The 15,811-nt window shown below is 35.9% G+C and overlaps 1 protein-coding gene across 2 annotated transcripts in view; it reads left to right on the forward strand.

The window, feature by feature from the left end:
• The window catches only part of Ulk4 (unc-51 like kinase 4), a 496,824-nt gene that overhangs the window by 177,758 nt on the left and 303,255 nt on the right, over window positions 1-15,811 (forward strand). For both annotated transcript variants that reach the window (XM_040290054.2, XM_013361299.4), the window contains 2 exons: window positions 11,690-11,741; window positions 11,841-11,985. In XM_040290054.2, the coding sequence (XP_040145988.2) occupies window positions 11,690-11,741; window positions 11,841-11,985 (197 nt within the window). The remainder of the gene's footprint in view (window positions 1-11,689; window positions 11,742-11,840; window positions 11,986-15,811) is intronic.

The raw sequence follows: 15,811 nt of genomic DNA on the forward strand, positions 1-15,811 counted from the left end.
GGCCCCACTGACCCCACGGCAGCCCTGTGTTGGTAGTGTTGGCAACTACCTCCTGGCACCATCTGGCTAGGCTCTGCTTAAGCTTTTGTCCAGAAATTGGCCTGAAAATTCCCCCACTGTTTTTGACACCTTAACTATTTTTAGGAGTTTGGTTTTTTATATTTTATTTGGCACTCTTCATTGTCTGCAGTGAGTGTTAATCCAAGTAACCACACCCATCATACCTAGAAACCCAGTTTGACATGGTGATTTTCACAGCAATGAATTTTAAGTCTACGATTGAGACATTATTTGCTGAGATGTTGCTATTGATTCCTTTGCTTAATGAACAGTAACCTCATGGCTAATTTGTTAAGATCCAGTGTTTATAAATATCTGAATTGCATTTAAATAGAAATTTAATTAGTTTATTTTCTACTCATGAAATGCAAGCATACTAATTATTGAAACTGCAACCTCTAGTATGATAAAAAGGTATCATTACAATTTACAGCCTCATAAAAAATATTTTTTAATGCCATAACTCATGGGACACCTTCTAATTATCTCTTTTTGAGCATGACTTGAATATATGAAGATCCACACCCCAAGGAGCCTAACATTGTTTGAAATTTGAGCACACACTGTCTTCAAGGTTCCTGATCAATACTGTATTATATGGAAGTGGCTGAATGCATTTAACTCTTCCTGAGCATAAGTGTTTTAACTGAGATTTTTCTGAATTTCTAGACCATTTAGTGTCTCAGAGTTGGAGTCACTAGTCTGGCCTACAGAGTAGTCAGTAAACTATAGGAATTTTATTTGTACATAGAATTTGTTTCCACTCACAGTGCTTTCAAAAAACGTTAAATAGCAAAGAAATAAAGGTTTCTTTATTGGAAAAGTCTAATGATATAATTTGCCTAAGATGCAGTTCTATTTGACATTAAAAACCAAGCTAAACCTTATTATATAGCATTAATTTTTTTAAACTAAAGGGTGGAAGTTAATATTGAGTCATTTAAGCTGATTATTTGAGTTCATAGTATTGATGGGGATGTAGAAAAAACGTAACTCTCAGAAACTGCTAGTCAGTGTATAAATTGGTACAATCAGCTTGGAAAACTGTTTGGAAGAAGCTGATCATGCGTATATACTATGACTTATTAATTCAGTAGTTTCACTTCTAAATATGCATTTAACAAATGTGAACTTCGCTTCACCAAAATATGTATGCAGGAATGTTCAGCTCCAAAATTGGAAACTATCAAAGTGCCTATCACCAGTCTATAAAGAAATATGTTATGGGACAGTTGTAAGCTGGAATACTATACAGAAGAAAAAACGAATGATTCTATAGTTACTCTTACCAATATGTATAAATCTCACCAACTTAATATGGAACTAAAATTGTACAAAGTTTAAAAACAGCCAAAAATTTGTTACAGGTCAGTATAGTGGTTACCCTCCAGTGGTCACTGTTCAGGCAGTGACTGGAAGAGGCTACAAAAGGGTTTGTGATACCCTGTTTCTTCATCTGGGTGCTACTTACTTCAGTGTGTTCATATTGTGAAGAGTAACTGCATGTTGGTATCTTATATTTGAATTTAAAAGTTTTCATAAATATGAAAAGGGTTATTTAGAACTTGGTGAATGTGAGCTATATATTCACATGTATATTTAATTTTTTTTCTTTTGCAAAGTTATTTAGTATGAATACACATCTTCACTATCTTTCATTGGTATGAACTCATGTCAGTATTAGTTTCCTATTGTTGCTATGACAAATTACCACAAATTTAGTGACTTTAAACCACCCAAATTTATTATCTTACAGGTCTGGAGGTCAGAGCCTGAAATGTATCTTTGGGGCTAAAATCAAATTGTCAGTATAGCTATGTTCTTGATATTTTAAGGCAAGAATCCATTTCATTCCCTTTCCAGCTTCTAGAGGCCACCTGTATTCTTTGGTTCTTGACTTCTTCCATCTTCAAGCCAGCAGAGTAGCATCTTCACATCTCTGTCTTTACTTCTGCTTTCAGTGTTAAATCCTCTCTGATTCTGACTTTTCTAGACCTTCTTACAAGGATTCTAATAAGGATAATCTAAGATAATCTCCCTCTTAAGATCCTTAACTTAAATCTGCAAAGTCCCAGTTGCCATGTAAAGTAACAAATCAAAATGTTCTGGGGATTTGGATGTGGGTCTCTTTTGGAGGGGGCAACATTTTGTCTACCACTCTTTCCTGTATTTATCAGTGGCTTCATTATTGTTTAAATTATTTTGGTGCTGAAATTCACAAGATTTGATCAGTGTAAGTCCATTTGAATTGGCTTCTGTGTCCTTGTGACACTGCCTTTTTTTTTTTTTTTCTTTAGCATTTCCTTACTTTCTGGCACAATAAGATACTGTGGCCTCAATTTGTTATACTGTCCTGGCCTTAGAATTAATCATTTCTCTGAGGAGCTCTGGTTTCCTTTAGTGGGAAAGAACATTACAGACTAAGATCGGGACACTAAGTGTGCTCTGGTCTGTTTCTTGGAATGTCTTAGCTTCTAGACTTTTCCAAGAAATGGAGCTAAGAAATATATGTGTGTATAAAATGCTATTAATGCTTTCAATTTTAAATGCACTTTCTCCCTTGTTGATTTTAATGTTTTAAAACCTGTAGAACATTGACAAGGTTTGAAAATCAAAACTATCAAAGATATATTCAGAGGAACATCATGCCCTTCCCTTGGGTATATATAGAGCCTTTGCACTCAACTGATGCTCTGTCATGTCCTCCCTACCCTTGTGAGTCACCACCTTTGTTGGTTTTCTGGCTTATCTTCCAGTGTTTCTTTTTGTAAAGTGAATGCATATGTTCTTCCATTTTTTTTCCTTATAGAGTTGGTAACACATATTGTCTTCTATGTTATGCTTTTTCATATAATAATGTTGAATGTTATTTCTTATCCGTTCATATTTATCTTTCTCTTTATTAGAGCAGTATAGCACTCAGTTTGTATTCATACCATAGGCTATTCAGCTGGTCTGTGTAGAACTTTAGGTAGTTTCTAGTATTTTGCAATTAAAAACAATAAATAACCTTGTTCATATGCAGTTTCCTATTGTTGGAGGTATATCTTGATGGTTAATTCCTTGAAAAAAATTTTGCATCCAAATAAAAAGGTAAATGCATATGTACTTTTGTTAGATACTGCCAGCACCCCTTACATTGTAGTTTACTGATTATACTTTCCCACCAGCAACACGTGAGCATGCCCTTTTTTTCAAAGTCTTGCCAGTAATCACTGTTTTGAATTTTTGTTAACCTATTATGGTCTTGGGGATTCTTGCCATCTACTAGCTATTTAATATTATAAAGAAGATTGGTTAACCAATGTTTGTCTGGTTTTCTTCGATGCTTGTCTTGAGATTGCTTTGCTGAGCGGCCTCTTCTAGAAGTAGAGGTAGATGTTAAGTCTGTGGTACCTCATCCTGTGTATCTGAGGCAGCCTCTGCTGAGAAGAGGCTGACAGTTGAGGTGGCCGTGCTAATGATGGTGCGATCAGGTGTTCCAGGTGATTAGGGTGTCCTGAAATGGAAGCAGTGATGAGTCATTTTCAAATGTAGAATAAGAATTTAGTTGACTACTTAGAAAACTTTGCAAGCAATTTACTTTCTCCAATAAAATCAACGTAAAATAAACTTGTTTATAAAAATAATAATGTAAAACATACTTTCATTGTAAATCATTACCTTTTAGAGGTACATTTTTTGGTAAGTTATGGGATTGTTGCATTTTTCTTTAAGAGAAGGTAGTTTGAATAGGGTTGCATGGTTTTTTATAGCTTAAAGCTCTTTGACATTTCATAAAATGGAAAATGTTAAATTATAAACAAAGAATCATCTTGTGTATTAATAGCTTGTTGAAGGAAAGAAAATGAGATTTAGTGCTATAAGTGTTTGCATAATCCACATTAGTTTGTTGTTTTCTAGGTTGTGTTCCAGAGCCATCTACAGTGTCCCTAAATCAGACATTCATCTCATTTGGGACATGCCATTGAGGATCATTTTAACAGTAACTATTTTGTGTGCACTTTCTTATTTAAATGAAGATTCTAGTTTTTGAGCAAAGAAATAAAAATTTCCTAGTCTCAGTAATTTCTATCTTTAAAAAGAATTCAATAATATTTTGATTTTAGGGCATGTCCTCAAATTAACTTTGGCATTGCCGAATGTTTTTAAGAAATTGCTAACACTAACATTAAATATTAAAATTCCTTAGGTTACTCTTTATAAAGGTGTATTATCCCTGCAGCTAAAACAGTGACGATGGAATTTTGTTAGAAGTCATTGGTGCAGTGGACTCTAATTAGAATTTCAGTGGTTAATGGCATATGTTTTTAATGAATTCTGTGGAATAATTTGGAAGGGCAAAACATTGATGAAAAAAATTTTCTAACTCAGCCAAAGTGTGCTCAGTCCCTCCTTTTTGATAAGGAGACCTGTTACCAACAGGCAAAGGTATGCCAATTTGAAGGTCTAGGGCATGCTCTCTGCCACATCTTGTGTCAGATTTTCATCATGGTTTCCTCACTGTCACTCAGAAGTGACTTGGCAGAGAGTTTTTAGGGTTTTGTCTTTTTTTGTGAGGGAGGTTTTCCATTACTTATTATGCTGTATTGCATTTTTTTTTTTACTTAAGGAATACTATTTTAATGTGACTTTTTAAAATACTAGTTGATGTCCACCATGAATCACTCATTATTTTTTAAAACAAACATCTGCAACATGATTAATCAGTTTAAGTGTAATATTCATTCATTGTGTTGATATGATATCAGACTTGATATTTCCCAGAACCTAAGGGAACTTAGTCACAGTTTTAGGTAAAAATCAGTGGTTATTGAAGGAAGAAAATGAATACCTACTGTTTAAAAGTATGTTTAGGAGAGAGTGACCCCCCTGGGAGAAGATGTCGACTTGGATCCTAAGGGGCCAACAGGTGCTCCTTCCCAGGACGATGGTCTGGTGGAAGGCAGAGAAAGCGGCTACTGTGAAACACCTGCCTGGCCTTTTTATAGCTATTAGGCCTAGATGTGTCTGAACTGTGTTTCAGTTTCTTTTGTAGGTGGGATTAGGGAGTGGCTGAGAAGACAGGTATAAAGTTCCTAAAATTTGTCTTGTTAGGAAATGAACAGCTATTCATTGGTGGGGGAAATAAAAGAGAACAGGAGGCAAGAACAAAGAGGGATCCTAGAAGCCAACATGTCAGGCAGTGGGGCACAGACCCAGAGCTGGTAGAGAAAGGTTGGTGGAAAAGGTAAATTTTTTGCAGGTAATTTAAGATGATTAATAATAAGGATAGTTAATATTCAACTTTAAATTGCTGGTGTTGCTGTCATAATCTCTCTTTTACTGCAAGCTCTTAGCAAATTCTAATACATAGCAAGACCTTGTGAAATGTTTGCACTTAATCCTTAAAAAGAAACTGTTTTATATCTACAGAGGTGGGTGGAATCCAATAACCAGCCAAATGGAAATGCTATTTATTTAGAGCTTGCTTTAGCATGGGAATCAGCCATGTTTTTGCACCCAAAGGAAGTAAAGAAGTGGGCAGGTTAAACAGTGAAAAAAGGGAAAACTGACTGGGGGCCATTGGCATGGAGAGTCTAGAGGTGGTCTAAGTAGACCTGGGCCATCTTACGTGATTGGTTAGGGCAGTGTATTGGCTTTCTCCGTTGAGCCCTAACTTGGAAGAGAAGTGGACACAAAGCATAGTGAAGCAGACTAATGACTGCAGAGCTTGTGGTTTGACTTCCCTCTGGTTCCTCAGAGGATGGGGGCCAGATTCTGTTGCTCTCCATGACAGTGGGTCATTGTAACTTTGTATATCCAGACTCTCAAAAGGAAAGAGCAGGTTAAGGTGAAAAACAAATATAAAAGTAAGTGAGGTGGAAACAGAGTTGGCAGTGAGCCATGGGAAAGTAAAATAAGCCTTGGCAAGTTCCCAGGAAACTTGGGGAAGACATTAGATTGCTTACAGCATTAAGGGCTGAGAATTTTATTTAAACCGCAGAATTCAGTGGGACTTCAGTTGATAACTAGGACACAAAAGCAAATTGGCACCCTATAGAGCAGGCACTTTTATAGATTTCAATACTTTTTCTATTTTATTCATGCTGAAGGGTAAATTTATATGAATAGAGTTACAGCAGTGGTCTAAAAAGTGGCCTCAAGAAAAAATTTTAAAGATTTGTTTTGCTTATATATTCATCATTTCTGTTAAAACTGTAGCTATTAAATTTCAATAGTGGAGGTGATAGAATCCCCTTACCTCCATCCTATTTGCTCATCTGAATAATTCTCTGTGTGTTGTGTACATGCTTGCGCATGCATGCACTCTAACTAATGTGACCCTACATAGAGTTCATATTGGCATAAATTTTAAGATATATTAGTGGGGCTAGTGTTGTAGCTCAGTGGTAGAATGCTTGCCTAGCATGTGTGAGGCACTGGGTTCGATCCTCAGCACCACATAATAATAAATAAATGTATTGGACCCATCTACAACTAAAAAAATATAAAAGTTAGTTGTACATATTTCCCATCTATATTTTCTTGAGAGTTGAGAAAATAACCCTTGAGATTTATATGGTCATATGTTGGTATATTTTCTTATATTTATTGAATTTATTTATTTTGCTTGAAACTAGTCCAGGAACCAAATGTTTCTTTGTCTACATCCCAAATCCCTGAAGTAACTAACATTTAAATTTTTATGTTCATGGGTTTTTTTTTTTCTAGAATCTTTTTAAGTGCACATTTTGCCAAAAAGACACATGATCATCTTCTTATTAGTCTTAAAAACCATAATCTTTTCTTGAAAACTATTTATTATTTTGATCTATGTAGTTATTGAATGGAATATGAAAAATATTGATTAGTTTTTTTTTAGTTTTTATGTTCTTTAGCTCAGCTTGCTAAATATGCATTCTTATGTAATTTTACTTTTTCAATTTATTTCTTACTGGGTAGCCTTCTTTTTATAAAGTAATTGGCTGTCATTACTCAACAGATAGGAGCTAGTTGATCTTCTAAACTTTTTCTGTTCACTTATATATTGAAAAAGCATTTAATTCCCACATTATCATCTTCTATTTGTTATTCCTAAAGGATTATTCTCACTTGTAAGGATTAAATTTATATCACATGGGGTGGGTACCATTTTAATTGTCTTGAGTTATTCAAAGAAAAACTGTTAGTTGAAAAGTTAAATGATGCCATAATTAGACTTCCTTTTTTAAAATGTGGAGAATGACACAGAAGTTTACATTTGGTTTGTATTCGAGGTTACATGTATTCACTCTTTAGATTTATTAATACTGTTAGCCATTCATATCTGTAAATTCTGCATCTATGGATTCAACTAACCATGGATTGAAAATATTAGGGAAAAAGGGCATCTTTACTGAACATATGCAGACTTTATTCTTGTCATTATTCATTAAACAGTACAGTGTTAACAGGTTAGTTAGAATTTACATTGTATTAGTTATTATAAATCTAGAGATGATCAAAAAGTATATGGAAGGATGCACAGAGGTTTTATACACAAATACTATATCATTTTTATGTAAGGGACTTGAGCATCATTAGATTTGGGTATCTGTAAGGGTTCCTGGAACTAGTCTACTTTGAATGCCAAGGGATGATAATACTGTGGTTTGGATGTGGTTTGAGTGTGAAACCCAAGATGAATGTGCTAGAAACTTGATTCTCAGAGTTTTCAGAGTAATGATGTCGAAAGGTGGGAACTAGTAGAATATGGTTAGGTCATTAGGGGTGCTGCCCTTGGAAGAGATTAATGTAGTTCTTTCAGGACCCCAATTAATTTCCAAGAGAGTGAGTTGTTATAAAAAGAGAAAGCCTGGTTCTTGAATCATTCTGACTTCTTGCTCCTATTTCTGCCATTATGATGCCATCCGCCATGAGGCACTCAACATAGACTGAGCTGATTGGGCCAAAACTGAGCCAAAAAAACCTTTTGTCTTTATACATTACTCAACTTCAAGTATTTTGTTACAGAAACAAAAAAAAAACTAAGATAATATTCACCTTTTAGTTTGTCCTTTTTAGGTATCAATTAAAAAATCCCTTTCTTATTCTAATATCACAAATTTTATTCCATATTTTCCTATGAAAGTTTTTCTTTTTGCCATTAGCTCTTTAAGCTCTCTGTAAATTTTTTTTAAAAAGTTCTCTGATTTTTAAAAAATAAAGTACATGGTTCATTGTACTTATGCTCTCAAGTAATACCCTGACCCCTGCTATTGGTAGTACTGTCTTAGCCACTTATAAATTGCTGTGTGAGGTGTCCCTCAAAAGCTTATGTGTGAGAAAATGCAAGAAGGTTTAGAGGTGAAATGACTGGGTCATGAGATCTTTAACCTAATCAGTGCTTAACTGAGTGACAGCTGTAGACGGGTAGGGTGTGGCTGGTGGAGATGGGTCCTTGGGGATATGTCTTTGGGTGTTTATATTTTGCTCTTGTTGAGAAAAGCTCTCTCTGCTTCCTGATCATTATGTGTGAACCTCTTTTCTTCCACCACACACTTCTGCCATGATGTTCTGCCTCACCCAAGCCCAGAGGAGTGGAGCCAGCCTTCTGTGGACTGAGAGCTTTGAAACCGTAAGCTCCAAAATAAACTTGTCCTCCTCTAATTGTTCTTGTCTGGTTTTTAAGTCATGGCAGCAAAAATCCAAAACACCATGTGTGTCTGTTTCTAGACTTGCTTTTTTATTTCAGGAATTTCTTTGTCTAGACCTATGCTTGTACCACTTTATTTCCATCATAATAAACTCAGAAATTTGATATGATTAATCAGCTTGCCCCATGCTTTCTGTTATTTTTGACCTTTCACTTTCCATATATATTATAGAATCAATATGAGGAGTTCCTAAAAAGCCTTGTTGGGATTTTGACTTTTGATGCACTGGAATTATAGAATAATTTGCAGGAAATCGACCTTCATTAATTTACTTATTTAATAGTCCTCTTTATGTAGATATAAGTTTCTGCCCTATTTCCCTTCTCTGTGAAGAACAACTTTGAACATTTTTTTATAAGGCAGCTCTACTGACAAAAACATTCTTCACCTTTTGTTTGTATGATAATTACCCTTGGTATGAGATTCTAGGTTGTTTTTATTTTACTTTCAACACTGAATATTTCATCCCAACATCAGGTATTGGACAAAATGAACTGATGAAAATGGGCCTTTTGTGTGCAATTTTATGGTTATCAAAGGCTGAGCCCGTCTGTGTTTATTGTCTGATAGCTGTAGGTTTCAGAGGCCAACATTTCCTGTAGTGTCCTTGATTTTGTTTTCCTCTTGTCTTTGGGTTTTTCTAAGGAAGTCGTCTTTAAATGAAGTCTCTGTCTTGGAGCTTTTCTCAGTTATAATGCTGTTTTACTATAGGAGCCTGGTAAGATACTGGGTTAAGGGAAGTGTTCTTTAATTTGTTGGACTAGGTGTCACTCTTTTGGTGAGCATGTGTTCCTGGGTTTTGGCTTTCACAAGGATTTCTCTGCTTTTCCTACCCTGTAGAAAAGGCAGAAAGGCCAGGTCAGTTAAATTCTATCAAAAACAGAAGGCTTGGCTGTGGCAAAAGAGGTCCCTTGAGTCTGGGTCTTTGTTAAGGAGAAAAAAGTTCCCTGAGCACATTTCAAATTCCTCTGTCGCCTTCCAGAAGCTTCAGGAGATTCTTACCTGGTCTTTACCCTGACAACTTGGTGGAGCTTTAGAGGTCAGACTCCCCAGTGTGTTTTCTGCCCCTGCAAGCTTTGATTTTTCCCTATTTGCCTGCCCCTCCAGGTTTAGGGATGATAGTTTGCCCCATGACTTTAGTTCTCTGATGTATCTAAAAAAAAGTTGTTAATTTTCAGTTTGGTCATCTTCCCTCCCCCTTCTTTCCTCATTGTAAGGATAGTTATGATGGTTTCCAAGCTCTTTACATCAGACTGGAAGCCAGAAATCCACTAGTGTCTATATATAGTACCTGCCAATGTTAATTTTTTGTATGTGTTTGTGTGTCTTTCTATGAAGGTTATATCATAGGTACTGTTTTAGTCAGTTTTTTCATGGCTATGACCAATAAGTCCTGACAATAATAATTTTGAAGGAGGAAATGTTTGAGGGCTTATGGCTTCAAAGGTCTCAGTCCATAGATGGTCAACTTCATAGATCTAGGTCCAAAATGAGGCAGAACATCATGGTAGGAAGGTATGGAAGAAGAAAGCAGTTCAGGACATGGCAAAAGGAAGCAGAGAGAGCTCTGATCTCCAGGAACAAAATATGTACCCCAAAGGAATGCCACCAGTGATCTACCTCCTCCAGCCATCTAGTTAATACCCATCAGTGGGTTAATCCACTGATTAGGTTAAGGCTCTCATTACCCAATCATTTCACCTCTAGTACCATCTCACACATGAGCTTTTGTGGGACACCTCATATCTAAACTGAAACAGTACCTTAGAATTCTATTTTTGTAAATGGTATATTTTTCCAGTTATTTTGGTTGCTGTAGGTAAACAGGAAACTGTTACTTTTTATATATTCTTTTTTTTTTGTCTGACAGTCTTGCTTTTTTGATCATAATTGTTCTTCAGACCTTGAGATAGATATGTCTACCACTTATTTTAGTTCCACTCCTCTCTCAATATATATTATTAAACCTTCCACATAGGTGTTGATCATTTTGATAGATACCAATAGTAGGATATATTTCTTTTCTTTGCAAGTTTCTGCTTTTTGAACTGGAAGTTTGGAGTTCCCCAAATACCTTAGGTGGAGCATGACATCTGTGCTTTGAGTGATTTCCGTTACTTAGTGGTAGAGGGTGAATAAAATATCCCTGGTTCTTAGGGTCCCTATAAATATCCAGATACAATATTACAGACTCATGGGCCACCAAGCATGTGTGGAGAGTCATCACCTGTGCAGGGCATCAGAACATTGGTTTGGACCAAGGTGTTGTGTGCCTGTGTATAGCATAGTTCCTCCTGCCTGCCAGTGTGGATAGGACAAGTGCACAGCAAAAGCAGTCGATCAAATGAGAAATTAGGTTTTAGGATTAGATTGCAGTAATGATTTGTCATTTCTTCATTGATATTTTGAAGGAAAAAAATATTTTTAAGCTTTTGTGTTAAGTTTCAAACCATATTTGAGTGTCCTGTGTCTACTGTAAATGGGAATTCATAGGGTGCTTTATATAGTGTATTTACATCTCTTGAGCCTATTTCCAAAAATAACCATAATAAACTTGTCATAGTCCTTTGATGTATTTGATAAGTCATGAATTAGTGTTTCTCTCTTTCACCAACATTTTGATCATTGTTTAGCTTAAACTTAAGTAATGATCAACAGTTTATGCATATAATTTGGTGGTTTAATACCAACCTTTGCCATCCAGATTTTGTATTATACACTAAAAGTTCCTTTCATAAGCATTGAAGGTTTTGAGAAATTACTGTTTTGATTTTCATAGTGTCATTTTGACCTGAGCACTTTTTCAAAGTTAAATGAGCTTATTGGTTTATTAAATATCATGAAGGGTTTTAAGTCTAGGATAAATTTAGCTGTTATTTTCCTCTCTCTTAGATAGTGCTTTAGATTGGTTTTGTGTTAATAGAAAGTTCTCAACCAAGTCTTTCTTTTAGGTTGTTGATTATATCCTGCCACCCTTGGTCTCCTTGGTTCAAAGTCAAAATGGTAAGTGAGACCACATTAGTAGAATCTTCTCAGTTGCATAATCTGTTTTAATTTTTTCTCAGTGTAGTCACATTCTTGACATTTTTCCCCTCTTCCAAGTGGAGTGGAGACTCTTCAGCTTGCGGTTGCTGTCAGAAACCACATCTCTACTTGTGAACCAGGAGGATGGGAATGGCGAGGAGGAAGTAAACATTGATTCTGAAGGCAATCTTCTGGCTCTTGTGAGAGACGTCTTACTTCCCCAGTGAGTGTTTTGCTGCTGCACTTATGTAGAGAAGTGTAGGCCATCCTGGAAGCGTCTATTAAACTAAGTCCAGTGATGGAGTTGGGGTTCTAAGTCCTTATATTTATGAACATATATTTGTATATTTAGTGTCAAAGAAGTCTAGAGACAGACGGTAACTGTTAAACTGTAGAGGACCCAGAACAACCTCAGTCCATCTCAAAAACATTCATTTAGAGTTTCCTATGTTTTCTGCCAGACACATGACTCTGAAGTTTTAGATTTAAAGGAGGTCCTGGCTTGGGGTAAACTTTATGATTCAAGGTCATTTTTGTAAGACATTGAGACTTCTGGCTCTACTCAGAAACATTAGAGATGGAGGGAAGGCTACCCTTTCCCCAAACTCTTTGGTTACAAATAGAATGTTTTGGGGAGTGTTGAAAGAGTTGGTGGGACAGGTGATGAGTTAACAGAGACAGATTATTTTTTCCTTTTATTCTGTTGTTCCCATAACACAATAGGATGGGTTACTGAGAAGTCCCATGACAAATGTGGAACACTACAATGATATAGCTCAGGAAACAATGAATCTTACCAAATCGTAATTTAAATACAAAAGTATGTCACATATCACTATTAAATGATTTTTTGGCAAAATTAAATTAATATTTGATTTATGTATTAGTATCTAAAATTAAGTATTTTGTGTTAATACGAGTGCCTGTTCATGGTTTCTTTTAAGACTTAGGTTGCAGTCTCAGTCAGTTTGACAAGTTTTCTAGAATAGCAGCCTTACCTGATGCTTCCCTCTTCTTGTTCTACTTTACAAGATATATTCTCATTTAAGAAAAATAATTATCACAATATAGATACCAGATGTAATTGCATTCTGATTTTGGTCATTGTTAAGAATTTCAACTATCTTTTATAAAATTAAGTCTATATTAGAGTTATTAACTCTAATTCTGTGCTCCTGTATTACTCATTTGAGCTGAAATATATAATGCAAATTTCCTTTATTGTTTATCTTTGTGTTTTTCAAAGATGAGGAATTAAAGAAGAAAATACAAATGTAAACCGTATGGCAATTCAAGGACACAAATAATGTAGAGAAATTCAGGTTTTTATTAAACAACTTTAAATGCACTTCAAGTAGTAGTATGGAATTTACCAAGATGCGGTGTGGATGTCTTCAAACTTGCAGACTGATTTTGATGTGGAGCACAGGTCTGGACTGTGCAAGTCAGTCTCTAAGCCTTAGTTTTCTCATCTGCAGATAAAGCCAAAGATAGTACCTACCCCAGAAGATAATTGTGAAGATTAAATAGGATCCTTCTTGTACATCAGTATGGTGTGTGGGCTGTAGTACACTCTTGACAAATGTTTAACACCACTACTGTTTTTATTAGGCTTATTATTTTCATCTCTCCTATTAATCTTTAAAATGAAGATTGTAATAGAAGAATACAAATAATACATACTTTATAGACATGAAGTGATCATTAAAATAGATAATGTTTATTCTGCCTACTTGGCATATATAGTAAGGGCTCAGTAATGTTTTGTAATTTTTTTCAATGAAGTACAAGTAGCACATTAGTTTAGCTTTCTTGACTCTGGAAAACTAGAACCTTGGCAAAGAATTTGGTTTTTGAAGATGACTCTTGATAATTATGTTTAGAAATGTTAATACTGGAAAATTCATCTTCTCTAGTAGGTATGCAAATATAATGACTTAATTATGAAGTTTCTAGTATTCATAGGAACCGATAGCATCCACTCCAATTTGGCAAGTAGAAATAGTGATGTTGATACTTTTAAGGCTGTTAAAGTTTTAATCCTCCTTTGACCTTAAATAGTACTTTAGATAAAGCCAAAGTGACAGTCTTTTCACGCAGAGTATTGTAAGCTCCTTAGTTATTACATGAAAGTATTGTGTTAGTCAAGATTATTTTATTTGAAAACAATAATATCCAGTTTAAATTAACTTAAAAAAACTATTCGATCACATAACTGAGAAATCAAAGGCTTTTGCTGGCACCAAATATAGCTGAATTCAGGGTTTTGATTTATGTCTACAATATTCCATGTAGGTATTTTTCTCCCCTTCTCTCTACTCTGCCAACACGTACGTGACTTTGTTCTTAGATAGGCTTTGTGCTTTTGGGGGTTAAGTGGCTCCTGTGATGTAGAGATACCTAGAGAAAGGTTGTTTCTTTTCTAGTAGCTCCTGACAAATTCTCAGGAAGGAAACTAATTTAACCTTGGTTTGATGCCTGAAAGAACCATCAAGGCTTGCCTTTGGAGAAAAGGCCTGTTTATTGAGGAACAGCTCTGCATATTTATAGAGCTGGGGGTGGTCTGACAGTTGGCAGGGGGTACTTTTTGATTGGAGGGTAAGGATCAGGTGAGCCAGCAGGGCTAGTCTGATTGGTGGGTAAGGATCAGGTGAACCAGCAGGGCTAGTCTGATTGGTGGGTAAGGATCATGTGAGCCAGCAGGGCTCACCATTGGACAGCAGGATCATGTGAGCCAGCAGGGCTCACCATTGGACGGCTTTTCTTGGGGGATTGGGAAGTTAGTCTTTGGAGCTGGGGTGACTCCCAACAATGCCTATGTTCTTATCAGGACTGCTGAGTAATATGAATGAAAGATCAATTGGAAGAATAAACATCATATTAGGGTCTTCCTGAGAAACAGAACCATTAGGATATATGTATATGTACATATGTAATATAGACATGTATAAGAATTAGCTCACATGAGGATGCATGCTGAGAAGTCCCAAGATCTGTGTTCAGCAAGCTGGATACCCACGAGAGCCAATGGTGTGGCTTCTGTCCCCAAAACCGGCAGGCTTAACACTGGGGAAGAGACATTGTTTCAGGTCTAGTTGGAAAGGAGGGAATGACCTCTCTGTTCCAGCTCCAGGGAGCTCCCTCTTAGCCTTTGTGTCATATTTGGGTCTTCAGTTGATTAAGGCCCACCCACATTAGGGAGGACAGTCTGCTTTCCACAGTGTATGGATTCAGATGTTAATCTCATCTTGAAGTCCCTTCACAGACACATGCATAGAATAACATGTGACCATATGTCTGGGCACTTTGTGGCCCAGTGAAGTTAACATAAAATTAATGATCACAAAATTGTCATCAATACTGTGAACTAATTGCTTACTTTGTAAATTAATGAATCGGAAGGAACCATTACCTCTTCCTAGTGTACATTCTTTACTTTTTAAAGAAAGGAACTTTAGTTACTTTTTTAATGCCTACTATATGCAGATCACAATATCATTTTTAGAGAGTAGTTCAGTCAGATTTTGAAACTTCAGTATGGATGAATAGAGAGGGATGGGGCATTCCAGGCAAGAATGGAGTTTACAAAGGTATAGAAGAGGCAGAGTTCTGGGTAGTTTGTAGAACTATGTGAAATAAGCAGTGGAGAAAATGTTTTCTCTCTCCATCAGCCCATTTGCTTATCCAAATACTATGAGCAACTATGGCATGTAAATATTTCTAGTTGTGGGGATTATGAATAACCAAGATAGATATAACCTCTGCCTTTATGGATTTACTCTTTGACAAAGCCAAAAATTTTTGGAATTTTAATTGAAGAGGTTTTTAAGTCATGTAAATAAAAATGTTGACCAAAGTATTAACTAAACATCCAGACCGCCACCTCTACCACCACCGCTGTCGTTGTTGTCGTCTTTTTTTTTTTTTTTTTTAAAGAAAACTGTGGGTCTGCATGTTGTTAAACAAATCCAGAAGAAATGTGTTCTTTTGAAACTGTGCTTTTGAGTTCACCCATTTTACTTTCTAAAGCAGAGTTTTCTCAGTATTCT

Source organism: Ictidomys tridecemlineatus, chromosome 2 (assembly GCF_052094955.1).
Source record: "Ictidomys tridecemlineatus isolate mIctTri1 chromosome 2, mIctTri1.hap1, whole genome shotgun sequence".
NCBI classification, from domain to species: Eukaryota; Metazoa; Chordata; class Mammalia; order Rodentia; family Sciuridae; genus Ictidomys; species Ictidomys tridecemlineatus.